Source organism: Bison bison, unplaced genomic scaffold (assembly GCF_000754665.1).
Source record: "Bison bison bison isolate TAMUID 2011002044 unplaced genomic scaffold, Bison_UMD1.0 scf7180017864378, whole genome shotgun sequence".
NCBI lineage: Eukaryota > Metazoa > Chordata > Mammalia > Artiodactyla > Bovidae > Bison > Bison bison.
The window spans coordinates 1,349,799-1,369,182 of record NW_011494950.1 but is presented as its reverse complement, the minus strand read 5'-3'; the positions used below and the strand labels follow the sequence as shown (position 1 = coordinate 1,369,182).

General features: G+C 41.6%; 1 protein-coding gene across 1 annotated transcript in view; it reads right to left on the bottom strand.

Annotated features, from left to right (window-relative positions):
• LOC105001048 (chondroitin sulfate proteoglycan 4-like) overlaps positions 1-19,384 on the bottom strand; it is a 62,398-nt gene that overhangs the window by 33,147 nt on the left and 9,867 nt on the right. Inside the window, exons 4-6 of the mRNA XM_010857163.1 lie at positions 18,105-18,281; positions 4,379-4,577; positions 662-793 (exon numbers count right to left, since the gene is read on the bottom strand). Coding sequence (XP_010855465.1) covers positions 662-793; positions 4,379-4,577; positions 18,105-18,281 — 508 coding nt within the window. The remainder of the gene's footprint in view (positions 1-661; positions 794-4,378; positions 4,578-18,104; positions 18,282-19,384) is intronic.

Genomic DNA, 19,384 nt, shown 5'->3' with positions numbered 1-19,384 from the left:
CTGTGTGCTGCAAGGAGATCCAACCAGTCCATTCTGAAGGAGATCAGCCCTGGGATTTCTTTGGAAGCAATGATGCTAAAGCTGAAACTCCAGGACTTTGGCCACCTCATGCGAAGAGTTGACTCATTGGAAAAGACCCTGATGCTGGGAGGGATTGGGGGCAGGAGGAGAAGGGGACGACAGAGAATGAGATGGCTGGATGGCATCACTGACTCGATGGACGTGAGTCTCAGTGAACTCCGGGAGTTGGTGATGGACAGGGAGGCCTGGCGTGCTGCGATTCATGGGGTCACAAAGAGTTGGACATGACTGAGCGACTGAACTGAAGTGAACTTAAGGCTAGTACAGGAAAAAAGTGTACACGGACCATAAAAACTGCTTCCCCCATTGCCCTTCACCAGCATGCCCTCTTCTGAGGAACAGGAAAGAGGAGGGACAGGGGTGGGGGATACCCAGCCTTACTTCTGTTAAATTCCTGCAAAGAGACAATCCTTTTTGGGACTTTGTAACTGTTGTTAAAGTCATTCTATAGTAAAAGATAATACTTTATACCATGCAGGTAGAACTTTCTATATTTATAAAGATATTATATTAAATGATATTTCAATTTATTAATTGAAAAACACTTAAACCCAAACACTCAATGAAGTTAAAATCTTACCTGGGAAGATGCTCAGTCCTCTGTTTACTTCCAAGCTAATGATCAGAGCTCGAGCTGTGATGCTAAAAATTTGTCGTGGTGCAAAGTTCAAACCATCAGTAACCTGAAAATTAAAGCCTCCTGACATTGCTCCTTCAAAAGAAGAAATTACACTCTGGTCAGTCTGGTCATTTTGCAAAAGCCACCCACTTTCACCTTCTCTCCCACCTAATCTCCCTCCAAAGCTACTCCTATCAATTTGAGAGTTAGTTACTACGGTCACCAAGATCAAATCAAATACTGCCAAAACACAAAATGAAAAGAATACCAATAAAGGTCTAAGATGCATATTCCCACCTCATCCTCTCCTGAAAGTAATAAAAGAAAGCAAAGATGTCACCTCCAAGAAATTAAAAAAAAAATTTCAGACATGTTGATTACCTGTATTTTATTATCTTGGAGTCAATTTATACCAGTAAAAGTAATACAAGGATGCCACACACACATGCATCCCTTAGCAGTTTCTGAACTATTGATAACACTTGATGATAATGAAAATCAAAACTAGAGGGAATTAAATAACACAGCCCCTCCCCCCAAATACTTTCCCATTATTCATCTATCTCTGTTTCCTGCTAAGAGGGGAAAGAGAAAAAATGGAGAAAGACTCAGCCCCAGTTTTGTTAAATTCCTGCAAGAAGACAATTCTACTCTCATACTTCTGTTAAGAGATCAGTGACATCAACAAAGTTATAAATTAACTTATGTGTGAAATAGAAGTTGGGCCGGGCCCCCTATTGATCCTGTTCCCCCGAGTGCTTTACCGGTCTGATTCCCAAAACACCAGGCAAGATCATCACGCAGAGAGCATGACAATCACAGTCCCCTTGCCTTTTGAAATAGTTCATCCAGGAGTAAATGTGCAGCCCACAGGTCTCTGCATCATGTAATGGGTAGAAATGCCCTCCTCGTTGCCCTCAGGGACATGTGGCAAGGAACAAAGGAGGCATGATCAGGATCTGCAATTACCTACAAGTACTCCCTTAATAACATGATTTAATAAAAGGCCGGTTGATGACTTAACCTTCTCTTAAGTCTCTGTTATTTAAGCAAACCCAGAGAGTTCTGACTCCTCAAAATAAAAGGTTACAGCCTTTAAACATTTTTTCCAATACACTGGAGTCACCATATTTAAAAAAAAACAGAGGAAAAGAATTCTGGGTCTGCTTAATTTAGAACAGAGGCGCACAGCCAAATATTATTTTTGTTTGTTTGCTCCTTTTTACTAGAAATAGCACTTTGAAAGCTGTATTTAATTAAATGTGAAACTATGGAGAAAATGTTTTCTGCTATTAGGCAGTTTGAACATTTCATGAATTCGGTAACAAAATGTAAATGGAATCCAAAGGAATTATAGCAAAACGAATACTAGAATAGTGTACTAGGTACACTGACTAGCATACAAATTATGACCAAAGAGACAGAGGGAGGGAAACATGAAAGTGACCTGTGGATTTTATTGTATAACCTTAGATTCTCCTGACCTAACAGTACTTTCAGAAGGGCAACCTCAAATCATTTATCCCCCCACTTCTTGGCTGTATCGACCTACTTAGGTTGTTATGTGGAATAATGAATTAGATTAATGGCGGAGCACTTTGCAGATATAAATGCTAAGAGAGACTAACTAAACCTAAGCCTTTGTTTGGGGCTGCTGAGGGACAGATGTAGCAGGGAGAACCAGCTGGTTTCAGCAAGTGGCTCATCTGCAGCTGGGCTCCTGCCACTTTGAAGGCTATTACTGCCTCCGGGTCCATTTAGAAAATGTGATGGATTGACTCTCCAAAGAGCTTGACTTTAACTCTCCTTTCTGCTTTTTTAGGAGAAATTATTTTCTCTATTTGCCAAAAGCAAATATTGACCTGGTAGTTGACAAACAAATCAATCCAAAGAGCTAATTTATATTTCAATCCTTCACTGCAAAGAGTAACTTCAACTCTTCAAACTACTCTGCCCTTCTATGGGTGGCAGCTACTAGAGAAAGCCCAGCTTTGGAGTCGGACCAGTTATATCTTTCTGGGCCTCAGTTTCTTCATCTCTATAACGAGATCGTTTACTCCCAATCACTCAGAAAACTTTTGCTGATTAAATGAAATGGGTCCTGTCATTGTATCTCCTGCAGTGCCTAGCACATGCCAGACAATCAGTAACTCCTTCCCACTGCACACTGCTTAGTCTTAGAAATTCTAAACTTTCTCTGTGCAAGTCTCTAAAGCAGGTCTCACTATTTTGAACATATGACAATCCTTTCATAGAGATAAAAAACTTCTAGGCCCTTGCCTAATAATACCTGGATTTTTAGTATCTAGTAACCAAAACCACACATAATTGGCAGAAACATCCTATCAATTCAATGCCCCTTTAAATGAATTTTATTATATTAATGAGAACAACTGCATACAATTAAAAAATAAAACACATGTGGAAAAGATCATTCAGTCTAGAAACAACGCTTTTACACATGTGGGTAGATTTACGATTTTATTGCAATAAAACTAACCCTCAACAGGTCCCCAGGCTACAGGTTTGGAACCACTAGATAAGAGCAGTCACATAGTAAATGCTTTTCAGGTTATCTGGGAATTCCTTGTACTTAACTGCAGAGATAATCAGGAAATTACTACCTTTGAGTTTAGCAGATTTTTATCTTTGTTTTCTTTATTTTCAAAGAAGGTAATTAAAAGTGGCTGGAAAGATACAGCTTTTAGCTTTACCATCATGCACCCCAGGCTCACACTCCTCCTCCCCCCACTTCCTCCTGTGGCTGAGAATGGGCAGCTTGCCCTCTTTGACCACTGTCAAGGGCAGCCAGGAAACAGAGGCCAGCTAGATCACCCCTCCTGCAGATGTACAGTGGTGATGTGGCTTATTGATTTACTGATGACCAGAGGGAAGAAAACAAAGCCTTTTAATATCAGGGTCTCTTAGATTTACAGTTATATCCATTCATTCATCCTTATATTCATTAATTTAATAAATGCATTTGTTGTGTTCACCAATGTATTCCAGCATTTGGAACATTACCCGGCACATAATAGGTATCAATAGGATTTCATTCTTACAACAAATTTTTATTAAGCACCTACTACGTTCCAGTCACTGTTCTTAGGTGCTGAGAATGTAAGAGCAAACAAAAGAAAGATCCTATTCTTCTAGCCCTTATACTCTAGTGGGGAAGACAGACAGCACAAAAATGAACGAATCAGTCTATACTAGAACGTAAGGTAGCCAGAATAAGGGATAGCGATAAATGGAAGAGATGTGATTTCAGTGGGCGGTCAGGAAAAAGATCTCTGAGAAGCTTACATTTATCTATTTTATATATAATGGATAAACAATAAGGACTTACTATATGGCATAGGGAACTATATTCAATATCTTGCAATAACCCATAACGGAAAAGAATCTGAAATGTACATATTTCACCTCACATGAGAATGTGAGTAAGCCAAGTATGAGTTATAGGTACCCTCTGATGTTTGCTATTATTGGCCTTACTCAAATGTAAGCTTAAATGTACTGGCCTTACTAAAATGTGTCACTTTTTAAAAAAACTATACAGTCTGCAAGGTTTTTAGATGGCTTGTGGTTTTCCGTCAGCAGCTATTAGGTGTGACTACATGTTAACCTTTGACTGAAACGCACTTTAGTTTCACATTGCTTTTCTCAGTTACCTACCATTGTGTACAAACACTAGCTGGCCCTCGTTGATCTGAGCCTGGGTGAAGTTCTGAATGCTACGGCCAGGAATGGACTTGAGAGCCAAATGTCCATTGCTGGGTGGAGAGACCAAGTAGGCCAGGTCCTGTGGGGAGGAGTCCCCATCCACTGCACAGAGTTCATCACGGGTAATCTCAGTGACAGAATTCACCCACACCTTAAAAAGAAAGAATCACACATCTTGTGAGCACAAATTCCAATCACATAACACCAGTAAACTGAATAGCTATGAGACACCGGCCCCTTGCACAAAGACTTAAAAGAAAAAAAAACTAGAGCAACTCACTCACGTTTTTAAACCATGATGAGTCTTAATTCAAAACAGACATATAATTAAATGCCAGATGAAATGCAGAGCATGTTGTAGTGTTTATTTAATTTATGAGATTTCAATAAAAAAAACAGGATTCATTGTTATTTATTCAAAACTAATAATTGAAACTGCATATGCATTTATGTAAAGTACAAAAGCAATAAAAGTTGATGGTTACTAAGTACTGTCTGTGTGGCTGGTATATGCTAAGCATTCCATATGGAATCTCAAATAATCACAGAAACTACCCCATAGGATTGACTTAAGGATTTCTATTCATTACTTTAAGAAGCAAATGATTTCATTCGCTTTTAAATATTTGAGGGCAGAACACAAACAATACATTTTTAAAAAATTCTCCTTTATCCTATCCATCTTGCCGGGAAACAAATACCTAGTCCCCATGGCCTTGCAATGTTTACTCTGCTTGTGTGCGTGTGCCGTTGCTTGGTTGTGTCCAAGTCTACAGGACCCCATGGACTGTAGCCTGCCAGGCTCCCCTGTTCATAGGATTTTCCAGGCAAGAATACTGGAGTGGGTTGCCATTTCCTTCTCCAGGGGATCTTCCCAACCCAGGGATCAAACCCAAGTCTCCTGCCTGCATCTCCTGCATTGGCAGGCAGGTTCTTTCCCACTTGAGCCATCTGGGAAGCCCAGGTGAGTGCTTATTGCAGTTGTTTCTGAGTAACAGTCTCTATTTTTCCATTTGTATTTAAAATCTGTTTACATTATTCAACACATCATCCTTTTTTGAACATCTGCTATATCCCAGGCAATGTTCTGGTGCTTGCAATACATCAGTATACAAAAGAGTCCGGTCCTCATGGAGGATACATTCCAACAGCAGAGGATAAAGGGATACAGGGAAGAAATGCTAGGAATAATGAAGAAATAAATGACACAGTCTGTTAGAGAGTCACAGGCACTGTAAACAAATTTTAAATGAAGCAACATGAGATGCTCAGAGGTTAGATAGGAGGCTTATCTGAGAAGAACTGGAAGGAGGTGAGGGAGGATCCATGGGGACACGTGGGGAAGTACAACCAGGAAGAGAGCTCAGCCCTGCTTGCGGGCAAGCCTCGGCCGGCTGCGGAGCAGCAGAGGCCAGCGTGGCGGGGCCAGAACTAGCAAGCTGAAGAGTAGGAGGCGGCACATCGACACGGCCGCCAAGGTCAATCCTGCAGGCTCTTGAAGGCCACCTGGGCTTCACTTGAGTGCAACCAGGAATTACCATGGGGCTTTCGGTGAGTCATAACCTGGGCCAGCTTAGTGGTAACAGACCCCTGTGGCCTTGTGTCAAGGACACAGTGTGGGAGGCCAAGGATAGAAGCAGGACAACAGTTAGGAGACGCGTGCTATAATCCTGCAGAGAGAAGAGAGTGGGGGGCACTGGAAAGGAGGGAAGAAGCGGGGAAATTCTGGGTGCTGTCGACAGTTTCTAACAAGCTAGGTGTAGTAAGGTGCAGAAGAAGGAAGACGGTGAAAAGGACCTGGTTTGGGTCTCAGCAACTAGAAGGACCAAATCACCATCAACCGAAATGAGGGTAGCTGCGGCAGGCGCAGACCTGGGCAGCAAGAGAAGGCGTTCAGTTTTGAAATCCCCAAAGCCCCAAAAGTCACTTCAGTCGTGTCCGACTCTTTGCGACCCCATGGACTGTGGCCTGCCAGGCTCCTCTGTCCATGGGACTCTCCAGGCAAGAACACTGGAATGGGTTGCTATTTCCTCCTCCAGGGGATCTTCCCGACCCAGGGATTGAACCCGTGTCTCTTCTGTCTCCTGCACTGGCAGGTGGGTCCTTTACCACTGGGGCCACTGAGTTTAAAGTGCTTGCTGAGACATCACATTACATCTCATGGAATCGTGCTGCTTGGGGTTTCTCTAATCCTATGGTCATGTGACATTTCACCAACACTAAAGGCGGCGGCTTTATCACTAAATAGATTTTCACATTTCTCTCTGTATTTATAAAGTCCTCCCACAAAAATACTGTGCATATTTCTAAGCTTATGTGTCATTCTCTGCTCTCTGACAAGAACCTTATCCTCTTCTACACTTGTTACCAACTCTTTAAAAATTCAATCCTAAACTATTTAGGAGGTAATTGCTCTGGTCTAACAGGCTGTTCTCCTCAGTAGAAAATGCAGTTTGTGAAATTAACTATGACTAAACAGAATTTGAGAAAGGGAGATCAGAAACTACACGGGATTTCTACATTTTTCTACCAGAAATGATATGCCACTTTAGCTATGAAACTTTGGGCACATTTCTCAATTTCTCTGTGCCTCAATTTCCTCATTAGTGAAGTAGGCATAATAGAATTATTATGTATAATGAGTGATATAAAGCATGTAAAGTACTCAGAACAAGTTTTACCTGGCACAGAGTAACCATCCAATAAATAATAGCTTTATGTTACTCATCTTTCTTCATCAGATTTGGCTCTGAGAATGGATGTGATTTTTAAATATTACTTAAAAGTCACCTGGAGTATAATATCACTCTTGACACTATTCTTTTTTATTTTTTAACTTGAAAAAAAATTGGAGTATAGGGACTTAACTGGTGTTCCAGTGGTTAATCACCTTCCAACACAGGGTTTGATCCCTGGTTGGAGAAATGATCCCGTATGCCACAGGTCAACTAAGTCTGCATGCGACAACTACTAAGCCTGTAGGTCACAAGGAAAATCCCCCACCCACACACACACACACAAATTTAAAAAGAATATTGGAGTCTAGGAGATTTACAATAATGTGTTACTTCCTGGTATACAGCAATGTGATTCAGTTATATATATGTATGTATTTTTTCAGATTATTTTCCACTATAGCTTATTATAAGATATTGAACATAGTTCTGTGTGCTATGCAGTAAATCCTCATTATCTATTATATGTATAGTAGTTTGTATCTGTTAATCCCATACTCTAATTTACCCCGCCCCACTCTTTCCCCTTTGATAACCTGAATTGGCTATTCTACAGTATGCACCGCACATTCTGTTTCATCCCACAGCATTCCTCCAGAATTTGGGATCGTAGTTTGTCTGTTTAATGTTTGTGTTGCCAATGGATGCTCCTATGTCTTGGCATTTGGAATATGCCCACAGAGGATTTTTCAGCCCCAAACTCTAAGAACATCAATTTTAACAGCTACCAGAAATACTAATCAACCTAATGTCAAATTGTAAGTTTTGGCTTTCAGTTAATCCATGAAAAGGCTACAGTTTCTATAAAATATACAAGCTGGACTGCCTAACAAAATTCTAAGCCCAATCATCCTAGTCTTGCACTTTTTACATTTTTAAATCCATATATGAATCTTATCTTCATTTCTTCAGGAACTTGATTTGGAAATATACTGCCATTTCTCTTCCTGTGACTCGTAGATACTCATTTTTTCCAGTGGTGCACACAAAAGCTGGATGAAGCATGTTTTCCACTGTAGTTACTATTCTGTGAAACACTGTTTTGCCCCTCTTGCCTCTAGAATATATCATCTTCCAAAACCAATGTAAAATCTGCCACTCAAAACAAGAGCTAGTAACCTCAGTTCTCCATTTCCACTCAAACAAAATTTGCTTCAGTTAAAAGTCCCATTGCTTTTGATGAGACCTGATTTAATGCCTAGTCTTTGGTAACAGAAACTTCAAATGGGCGGGGACAAGAAAACAAAGTCTCCAAACTTGATTCAGATTGCAGTGTGATCCAAAGCCCAATAAACAATGGCTTAAGGAATAAATATCTGAAAAAATTAACATTTGAACCTGGAATGATGTATTTTTTTAATTCACTTTTAAACAGGATGTTAGATTTAGAAAAATGATCTAATATATCCAAATTATGATCCAAATACTTAAAAACCCAGGCCTTTGTTTTGAGTTTCAAGAGGGATGTGAAATATTTGTGAATGGACTATCCCACTCTTTGATCCTTCCAGGCCTTCAGGCCTCCAAGTCACCGTTTTGGACTTTGCTGCCTTCATTGCTCCACTGTCCATAGCTCTCAGAGATCTTTACAGTGATGGCAAGTGCTTATCAGAAACAAGCAAATAGTTCTATTTTTGGTATCAACAACAACAACAAAACAAAATGTACAGTATCATTGAAAGCAAAAAGTGAAAAATAGAAAAACGAAGCCCCCTTGTGGACACCAATACATTTTATCAAGCATGCATGAAAATCACTGGTCATGCCTGAGTACAAAAGTACTCAGGAGAACATACGTCAGAGGAAAATGCAAAGGATTCACCCCACGCAGTCTAATCAAATTCCAGCTCCAGTTTGTCATGCTGAAATTACCTCCTGTACCACCACTGATTGGTCATGCGCTTCAAAGCAATGTTGTTTAAAGTATTTCAAGAGAAAGGAGTGTGCTTGGAATGCTGGGACTGAGTGGTGAATGCTCAGATTCCTGCCTCTGAACTCCCATCCAGAGTCTGAGATGCCCTCAGCAGTTCTACCCTGTCCGCCCGCTATCTTCTCCCACACAGACTGTAGATGACTCTCCATGCCACCTCCTCTAAGCTCCGATGATAAGTAAGGAGAGTGAGATGTAAGGAGAGTAAGATGAGAGGGTCATGTGGGATGGTCTGAAGGTCTTGAGAAAATGCTGTTTTAAAGTCAAAGACAGGCGGCGCGCCTCCTCCGGTCGCCCTCCCCACCTCCCGCGCTCAGTCCGGTCCCCGCGGCGTTTTCGGGAGTTTGGAGAAAGCCAATCAATAAAAAAAATAAATAAATAAATAAAGTCAAAGACAGCAAAAGAATCTGAAGACTCCGATGGTTAATTTTATATGTCAACTTGACTGGGCCACAGGGTACTCAGATATTTGGTCAAATACTACTCCGCGTGTTTTTATGAGGATGTTTTTGGAGGAGGTAAACATTTAAATGAGCTGAATAACACAGATTCCCCTCTCTCAGGGGGGTGTGTGTGTGTGTTAATCACTCAGTCGCCTCTGACTCTGTGTCACCCCATGGACTGTAGCCTGCCAGGCTCCTCTGTCCATGGAATTCTCCAGGCAAGAATACTGGAGTGGGTAGCCATTCCCTTCTTCAGGAGATCTTCCCAACCTAGGGACTGAACCAAGATCTCCTGCATTGCATGCAGATTCTTTACTGTGTGAGCCACCAGGGAAGCCCCATCTCAGGTGAGAGGGCCTCACCAATCAGCTGAAGGCCTGAGTGGGACAAACTGGCTGATACTTCCCTGAGTAAAGAGTATTCTTTCCTGCCTGACTGCCTTTGAACCAGGAAAGCCTTTACATGGGGCTTTCCTTATAGCTCAGTTGGTAAAAAAATCCGCCTGCAATGCAGGAGACCCCAGTTTGATTTCTGGGTCAGCAAGACCTGCTGGAGGAGGGATAGGCTACCCATTCCAGTATTCTTGGGCTTCCCTTGTGGCTCAGCTGGTAAAGAATCCACCTGCAATGTGGGAGACCTGGGTTTGATCCCTGGGTTGGGAAGATCCCTTGGAGAAGGGAAAGGCTACCCACTCCCATATTCTGGCCAGGCGACTTTCACTTCACTTCACACTATTGGCTCTCCTGCATCTGCAGCCTGCCCCCTTGCCCATAGATCTTGGGACTTGGAAGCCTCCATGATCACGTAAGTCAATTCCTTATAATAAACCAACAAATAAATACACACGCACACTCACCCTATTGGTTCTCTTTCTCTGAAGAACGCTTCATAATACAGAGGCCTTATTAATTCACATTTAGGACTGTTTTTGTCCCAGATTCTGCCACTGTCTAACTTGATTATTTTGGGCAACTCACTTCATTTCTGAAGCTTTCTCTTTTTGAAAATGGAAATAACAGTAAAACTCACTTTATCTACTTTCTCAGGTCCTTGGGCTTCTTAACTATAACCATGAAGGAAGACAGTAGAGCGTCACGGTTACAAGTGAAAACTTACATCCTCACCTCTGTCACTACTGTCTACCAGGGGCTCTTCCATTTCTGATCATGTGCAAACGTCTCAGTCTCTCTGTGCCCCAGATTCCTCATCCTTAAAATAAAAACCATATCCCATAGAGTTGTTGAAGATTCGATGAGTAAATAAATACAATATGCTTAGAACAACATTAGAAGCAGAATAAGGGCAATGTAAGCATCAGGGACTGTTGTTGCTCAGTCGCTCAGTCGTGTCCGACTCTTTGCGACCCCATGGACTGCAGCACACCAGGCCTCCCTGTCCCTCACCATCTCCCAAAGTTTGCCCAAGTTCACGTCCATTGCATTGGTGATGCCATCCAGCCATCTCATCCTCTGACAGCCTCTTCTCCTTCTGCCGTCAATCCTTCCCAGCATCAGGGAATTTTCCAATGAGTCAGCTGTTCACACCAGATGACCAAAATACTGGAGCTTCAGCTTCAGCATCAGTCCTTCCAACAAATATTCAGGGTTGATTTCCCTTAAGATTGACTGGTTTGATCTCCTTGCTGTCCACAGGACTTTCAGGAGTCTTCTCCAGCACCACAGTTTGAAGGCATCAATTCTTTGGCGCTCTGCCTTCTTTACGGTCCAGCTCTCACAACCATACATGACTACTGGGAAGACCACAGCCTTGACTGTATGGATATTTATCGGCAATGTCTCTGCTTTTCAACCCACTGTCTAGGTGTGTCATAGCTTTCCTGCTAAGAAGCAATAGTCTTCTGATTTCACGGCTGCAGTCAACATCCGCAGTGATTTTAGAGCCCAAGAAAAGGAAATCTGTCACTACTTCCACCTTTTCCCCTTCTGTTTGCCATGAATGGGGCCAGATGCCAAGATCTTAGTTTTTTTTAAGTATTTAGTTTTCAGCCAACTCTTTCACTCTCCTTCACCCTCATCAAGAGGCTCTTTAGTTCTTCGCTTTCTGCCATTAGAGTGGTATCATCCGTGTATCTGGTGTTGTTGATGTTTCTCCTGCCTATCTTGATTCCAGCTTGTAACTCATCCAGCCCAGCGTTTCTCATGATGTGCTCAGCGTATAGGCTAAACAAACAGGGTGACAGCAGACAGCCCTTGTTGTACTCCTTTCTCAATCTTGAACCAATCGGTTGCTCCATTCAGGGTCCCAACTGCTGCTTCTCGACCTGCATTCAAGTTTCTCAGAAGACAGGTAAGATGGTCTGGTATTCCCATCTCTCTAAGAGCTTTCCACAGTTTATGATCCACACAGTCATAGGCTTTAGTGTAGTTGATTAAACAGAGGTAGATGTTTTTCTGGAATATTCTTGCTTTCTCTATGATCCAGCAAATGTTGGCAATTTGATCTCTGGTTCCTCTATCTTTTCTAAACCCAGTTTGGACATCTGGAAGTTCTTGGTTTGCATAATGCTGAAGCCTAGCATGCAAGATTTTAAGCATGACCTTACTAGCACAGGAGATGAGTGCAATTGTTTAATGGTTAGAACATTTTTTAGTACTACCTTTCTTATGATTATGTAAATTATAGTTATTATTACTGCTTCCCATGCTCTGAAATCTAGGAAAAGAAAAATCACTGCCTGAAATAATTCCCTACATTTGAAATTTTCCCTAGAGAGAAGTAACTAGTAACCATAGCTCTGGGGAAATTATTATTTTGTTGGAAAAAGTACTCCCAGAGCTTTACTATTTTGATGAAATGCATACACTTTATATATTAATTTTCAGAAAGTGAACCAGCCTAACATGTGGCACCTCTTTAATTTTATTAAAAGTTGTCAATTTTGGAGAACACTTTGCAATATGTTCAACACACACAGTTTTTCCAGGAAGTTTTCTGTGTTCATTTGTCATTGCTATTACACATTGTCATGGATATGCTAGAGAGATCATACTTCAATAAAAAAAAATATTAGGGGCAAAAATAAAGGATATCTTAGATGTCATAAACTGCCAACACAGGCTCTCAAAATTAGCTGCCTCTTGGCTCTTTTTCATCAGGTCTAAATTATACTGAGATTGATAGCAGACATTATAATTATATCATAAAATTTTAGGGCTCAAGATTTCCTTCTTCTAAAATCTTTAAACTAATTTCATTCACATTATACTATATATAACAGAAAAGGAAGGTTGTCATTATATACTCTGGTCTACATCCCTTTTTTCCCTAATATTTAAAATTTTATAATTTATGATGTTCTTCCTTTTCTGTATATGCCCTCCTCACCATGACTCTGGGCTACAGAGCAGTACCTAAAGTGAATCAGCCATGTTTGCAGACAATGTACCTAGTCTGACCATTCCTGTCTCCTTTCTTGCTGGACGGTACAGGCAGATGGGCAGCAAATGGGCAGGCAGGGCTGAACCAGCAGGCAGGCCTATGATGACAGTGTTCACAGGGAGACTTCAAAGCTTACAGTGACATTCTATGCCCCCTCCCCTGAACACAGAGACTTCTTGCATGTCATACCCCTGATGAAGGGGTATCTGGCGGTGGGGTGGGGTGGGGGGTTGTTACAGGCTGAACTCTGTTACATCCCTCCAGTATCCACTTCCAGGTCCCTGCTAGACAGAAGTTTCTACAAATGAACTTCTAAGACTTGACTCAACCTGTCAAAGGTCAGGTGTTCCTAGGAACAGGAAGAGTAATTTTAAAAAGTGATTTGCCTATATCAAAACATTTAGATTTGCTAGATCAGTGGCATACAATGTTCTTTAACACCCAAAGAGAGGGATACTTTTTACACAACAACCTAGAACATATATGTGTATTTGTATGTGTGTGTGTTTAAAATGAAGCAAAAGTTTCATATAACGATCCTGCCCTTGCTACACACAGTGCATTCTGATGCTACCTGTTCTATTTGATTCTATTTAATTTGTTTTTAAAATGTTGGTCCTGTTCCATTCAATTAATTTCACAGACTTTGAACAGTCTGAAACCTGGAGTTTTAAAACACTGTACTAGATCATTCACATCATGGATAGCAGAGTGGACTCTGCTCAGACCATCTGGGCTTAAAACTCACTCTCTTACTAACTGTATGACCCTGGTCAAGTAACTTAACCTTTCTGCGCCCAGATCTACTGCAATCCTCATTGTACATCAAGGACTGTGAGCACAATGAATGAGAAGTCACATGTGATACGTCTAGAATGGAGCCTGGTAGGGGCTCAATAAATGCTGGCCCACTTCCCCATCTCCTCTGAAGCCTAGTGGAATTAAATGGTCTAGTACAGGGGGTCCTTATGCCCAGCAGTCAGCTCTTACCATGGAACCTAATGGCTGACCACTCTCCTCCCTCCATCTGCTCCGGTCACTCTGAGCTTCTCATGTTCTCAAACACTCCAGACCTGCTACAGACTCACAACTTTTGCTCTAGCTGAATCCTTTGCTTGTGCTCCTAACATTCATATGGTTTCTCTCTCCCCCACCTGAGCCCACTCACTCTGGCTTTTATTCAGAAAAAGTAGGCTTAAGACTGCCTTTCCTTAGGAAGTCCTGTGTGCAAATCGGTACTTGGCTGGCATCTGGGAACTCCGTTATTAAACAGTTTCCTGTACTGATACAAACCTTTTCCTAAAATAATAAGAGTGTGTATCTAAACAGCACAAACAATGTAATTTGCGCTGGACCCCTGCTTTCCTCCTGGGAATCTGGGACTTGGTACATACTAGGTAGAGGGCGCCTGCTTTTATTGAGCTCCAGCCCCCAGTAAACATCTTGGGTACTCAGGATCTAATGATCTTCCCTGGCAGACAGCACTTCCTGCACATCATCACAATTTGCTGCTAGAAGAACTGAGTGCATCCTGTGTGACTTCACTGGGAGAGGACTCTTACAGCCTGACCTCCTTTCCTCTGGACTTCACCCCACGTGCCTTTTCCCTGAGCAGATTTTGCTTCATATATCTCACTGAAATAAATCTTAGCCATGATCTGACTCTATGCTGAGTTCTATGAGTCCTTGCTAACCTCTAACCAACAAACCTGTAGAGGGCTTGGGAACCCCTGACACAGAGGGCTCCGCTCAAATGTCCCTTCCTTGGTAAGACCTTCCCTCACCATGCTCTCTGCAAGCTCATCATTCTCTGACCCCACGGCGCCCTGTCCCCTTAAGTGCTCTGTGAAAACATACCACAGTTCATCACTCTGTTTATCACATACTGTCAAGGTCTTCTCCAATCAACAGAAGCTCCATGGAGCACTTAGATAGTCAAAATTTATTGCCCTTATTACTTGTCAGGGACTGTGCCAGACACTGAGGCCACCACAGGAAAGGGACAGCAAATTCCCTTCCCAATGGAGCTTACGTTTATGGGAGGAGACAAACAATATTTGTTTACTACAAAGGAGAATACAGCAGGGTCAAGGGACAGAGGACGGCACACTGCTCCTTCGGCTGGGTCGTCAGGGAAGCATCTATGAGAGGAACATGTCTAGAAGGTTGGGTGACCAGGGTCCAGCTAGGCTTCCAGAGCAGGCAATACACCCATGCTTAAGGAGTCCTGGCACTATTAATATGTTTTGCACCAGATGACTGGTAATCAGTGAAATCTAGAAAGCCTCTAATTCACAATCATCACAATTTAAACAACAACAAAAAAATCATTTTTTGGCAAATAAGCCTAAACACCTTGATATGGAAAGATGTTCATTGATAGAGCACCATGACCACCATTTACAACCGCAGAAACAAATTCTTGAAATTTCTTCCATTTTAAAATAACCAAGTAAATCCTACCAAAACGATTTCTACATGTGTACATGACTAGTTAATATGTCTTACAGTCATACCTAGTCACCTCCAGATTTTAGACACACTGACTTTAAAACCAAAACTATTCATATGTTTCCCAGAGAAAAGGTTCCCCCAGTCTAGCCTGGAATGATTCCATCCAACAGAAAATGGAAGCTCAATAGCCCCTTCATCCATCCAAGTGTAGCTTCACCTGGAGAGTGTCAAACAATGTTTACAGTCATAAAAATCACAAGATGTTAGAGCTGGGCGGGACTGTGAGATGATCAAGGAAAACATACACATGCATAAACACTCACACACCCCACCCTGAAACATGCTTATGGTTTTGCTATTGAGGAAGGTGAAGCCCAGAGATGGTTCAGTCGCTAAGTTGTGTCCAACTCTCTGCAACACCATGGACTATAGCACACCAGGCTCCTCTGTCCTTCTCTATTTCCCAGAGTTTGCTTAAATTCATGTCCACTGAGTTGGTGATGCTATCTAACCATCTCATTCTCTGCTGACCCCTTCTCCTTTTGCCTTCTATCTTTCCCAGAATCAGGGTCTTTTCCAATGTGTCAGCTCTTCACATCAGGTGGCCAAAGTATTGGAATTTCAGCATCAGTCCTTCCAATGAATATTCAGGGTTGATTTCCTTTAGGATTGACTGGTTTGATCTCCTTGCTGTCCAAGGGACTTTCAAGAGTCTTCTCCAGCACCACACTTTGAAAGCATCAATTCTTTGAAAGCTCAGCTGAGGCCCGGGGAAATTTTGCTTAAATTGGGCAGTTTACAAGCTTTCAACTCTGGTCTCCTAACTTTAATCCAGAACTTTCATGGCAGAAATGAGTTTCTTACTAGATATATAAAAAATAAGTTCAGAAAGAGCCAGTGTCAAATGACTACACAACTCAAAACTGGGAAGTTGCATCTTTCCTGGCCTGGATCCAGGCTATCAAGGGGGACAAGCAGGAATAAAGGCAATGGCCCCTGCTCCCAGCTATTATTATTATTTTTTTGAGAAAAACACTGGAATCAGGGATGGGGCAAGAGGTTTGGGCAAACCACTTGAGCAAGCAAGGTTCCCAGCAGACTATATTTTCCTAATTTTAAGAGAAGACAAAGTCTAGGGTACACTTTTTTCTCCTCACAATTTAATGTTCTGAACATCTTAAATTGACAAGTACATTTAAATATACTAAAGCTATTATTAAGTTGATAGTGCCTCTTACAATTGATGGTACCTCAGAACTGAATGCCAAGCTCACAGCGGGGCTTCAGTTCCTTTCCATAAGGAAGCCTGAGAGTTCACTACCTAATTCCTTGGTCCTCCTCTCTCCCAGGCAACTCTAGCTCTTCTCTTTCTAGAGCCTCGGTCCCTCCCCTGGATCTTTCTCACCACGCAGTTCAGCATCACTCAGCAAAGTGCTCAGATCCTCTGCCGAGGCTCCTGAGCACACGGAGGTGTCAATACGCCTGCTTCAGACTTATTCCTGTAAGTCCACTTTAGTAGGAACAAGGGGAAGAAAAGCTCTGGAGATTTTTCTTCACTAATAAGACAGCCCTTGATCACAAAGACACACTGGGAGAGCTTGAGTCAGTCATGGGTAAGAGGGGAAGTGGCAGAGCACAGTGGTGAGAGAGTCAGGCTTGGGCATGCTCGGCTTCAAGTCCACACCTTCCCTTGAGACTGCTCAGAGCCTCAGCACTCCCATCTATAACAAGGGTATTAATCACAGCAGTTCCTTTGTAGGGCTGTGAAAATGACACCAGCATGGAAGATGAACAGTACTCTACTCAGTAATAAATGCAAACTTTTACAACTGTGTTTAATAACGATTGACTCCTACAGTTCATCACACTAGCCCACAGCCTACTTCTCAAATCATTTTGCTGAGAGTGGGTCAACAGGTACTAAAATAAGTCTGGAGAGAGGGAGAAAGGAAGCTGAAAACAGAGGGGGAGGCCCACACGGTTGACCGGTTGGAACACATTATCCCCAGATACCTGGGCAATGACTGGGAAGTCAACTAGAAGATAAAGGAATGGGTTCCAAAGGTCTAAAAACGCCATCATCAATTTTTCACTTAAAATGTAGAGGCTGCATAACGAACAAGCTGTAATAGAATTAAAAGCACTAAAAAAAAAAAAAAGCACTAAAAAGCCTATTCCCAGATCCAATTATTGTGAGCAAATAAAAACAAAAACTCCAGCGATTTTTAACAATGCAAAATTTTCTATTTCGATTAGCCCCTGGTGGGTTCCTGGGTATGCCGGCATAATCATCCAGCTGGTGCTGGAGTTTCTTATAAATCAAGGTCAAAGGCTTCTTGTTCCTTATTTCTTTGTTGTTCTCTTTGCTTTCTTCCTGTCCCTCTCTGTCACCTGCCAGGACACCACTCTCCAAAGATCCTTTTTCTCTTTGTGTCAACTACCAGCTAGATATTATGGGTATGTTGCACCAAGTTGTAGCTTGGTGGACTAGATCCTTTGTCACTTAGAAAATAACATTTTAGATGACTGGTTTAGAACAGCACAAGCCAAAATCAACATAATGTCCTGGTATGACTAACCTTTATTTAAAACCAGCTGGAATATGTCAACTATACATACATAGTCATATATCTTATTAACATCAGAAATAATACAAAAGAAAATCAAGCAGGTAGCCCTGTATTATTATGATAAATCCAAAAGCATGGAGCACTTACCTGGAGGATTTTATTGGCTGTTATTACTGGAGCCTCATCATTTACTGATTCAACAGTCACAAAAAGAGTTTGGGGCAAACTCTGTTTTCCAAGCTCTGAGCTATTTGCAAAGATGATGAAACTGTCAAGAAGTGCTTCGCTACCATCATGCACATAGGAAATCAATTCATTTTCTACCTGTAACCAACAAAAAAATTCACCACACTACTGGATATGTAATTTAAAACTATGACAAAAATGCTCTAAGAGAAATCCTGATATTTTATATCTCTTTAAAACACAGAAGCATGTGTTCATCCCACAAAATGTGATTCTGACAATCAGAGCGCAAATTCTGATGCATGGCATAATTTTGATGAAGCACTGCAGCATCCCAAAAGTAAGTTTAAGGATGAACAGAGTGATTGAGCAACATGGGGTAATAAAGAAAATGCTGGACTGGTTCTCACAAGGCCTGAGTTCAAAGGCTATTTCAAACCCTAAAATGTGTTGTAGGTGACACAGTCTTCCCTTTCTTCCAACAGATCACCCATTAAAATTCAGACTCTGCTTGTGTATTTAGACAGACTAATTTTTGAAGTTGTAGAGAATTCAGAATGTTGGACAATTCAGATTATTGGGCTTGGGCTCTTAGTTTGCACCCACTGGTTGGATTTCTGCTCTTTGGGGACACGTGGACCAGTGCAACTATTGCGTGCATCATGCCTGCTCAGACTCTTTAAGTTTCCCCAAACTGCTCTTTTCTGAGCTAAGTATGCATTATTCTCTTAACTGCTCTTTGTATGTGAGGTTACACCTGCTACCTCCTCCTCCTGCAGAATACAATCATTTTTTGGTGCATCTCTTAACAGCTACTAAAAAGCTCCTGAGGACAAAGTATAATGAAATACATTGTAAATAAATTATTTTATCAAGCCAGATTTCTCTCACTGTAATAACCAAAATGCAAATGTTTACTTTTATCCCTGGTTGATTTCATCTTTCTAATTTTCATTCTGAAATGGTTGTCCAATGAATCAGTTATTCCTCTTGGATTTGTGATAGCCACAGATTTACTCAGAATGCCTTTCATGTCTTTAAGACTCTGATGGAAGTATGAATCAAAACCAGACACCAGGAGAATTTTAAAGCTAGACGGGAACTTGGCTTCAGTGAACCTGTGACCCCAAAATACAACAGCAGAGAACTTCCAAAGCCCAACAGGAGTAGTTGAACTTCCAAAAAGTCTCTGGGGTTGTGTTTGTTTTGATAAAATACAGCCAACATTCTTAACAGTTCAA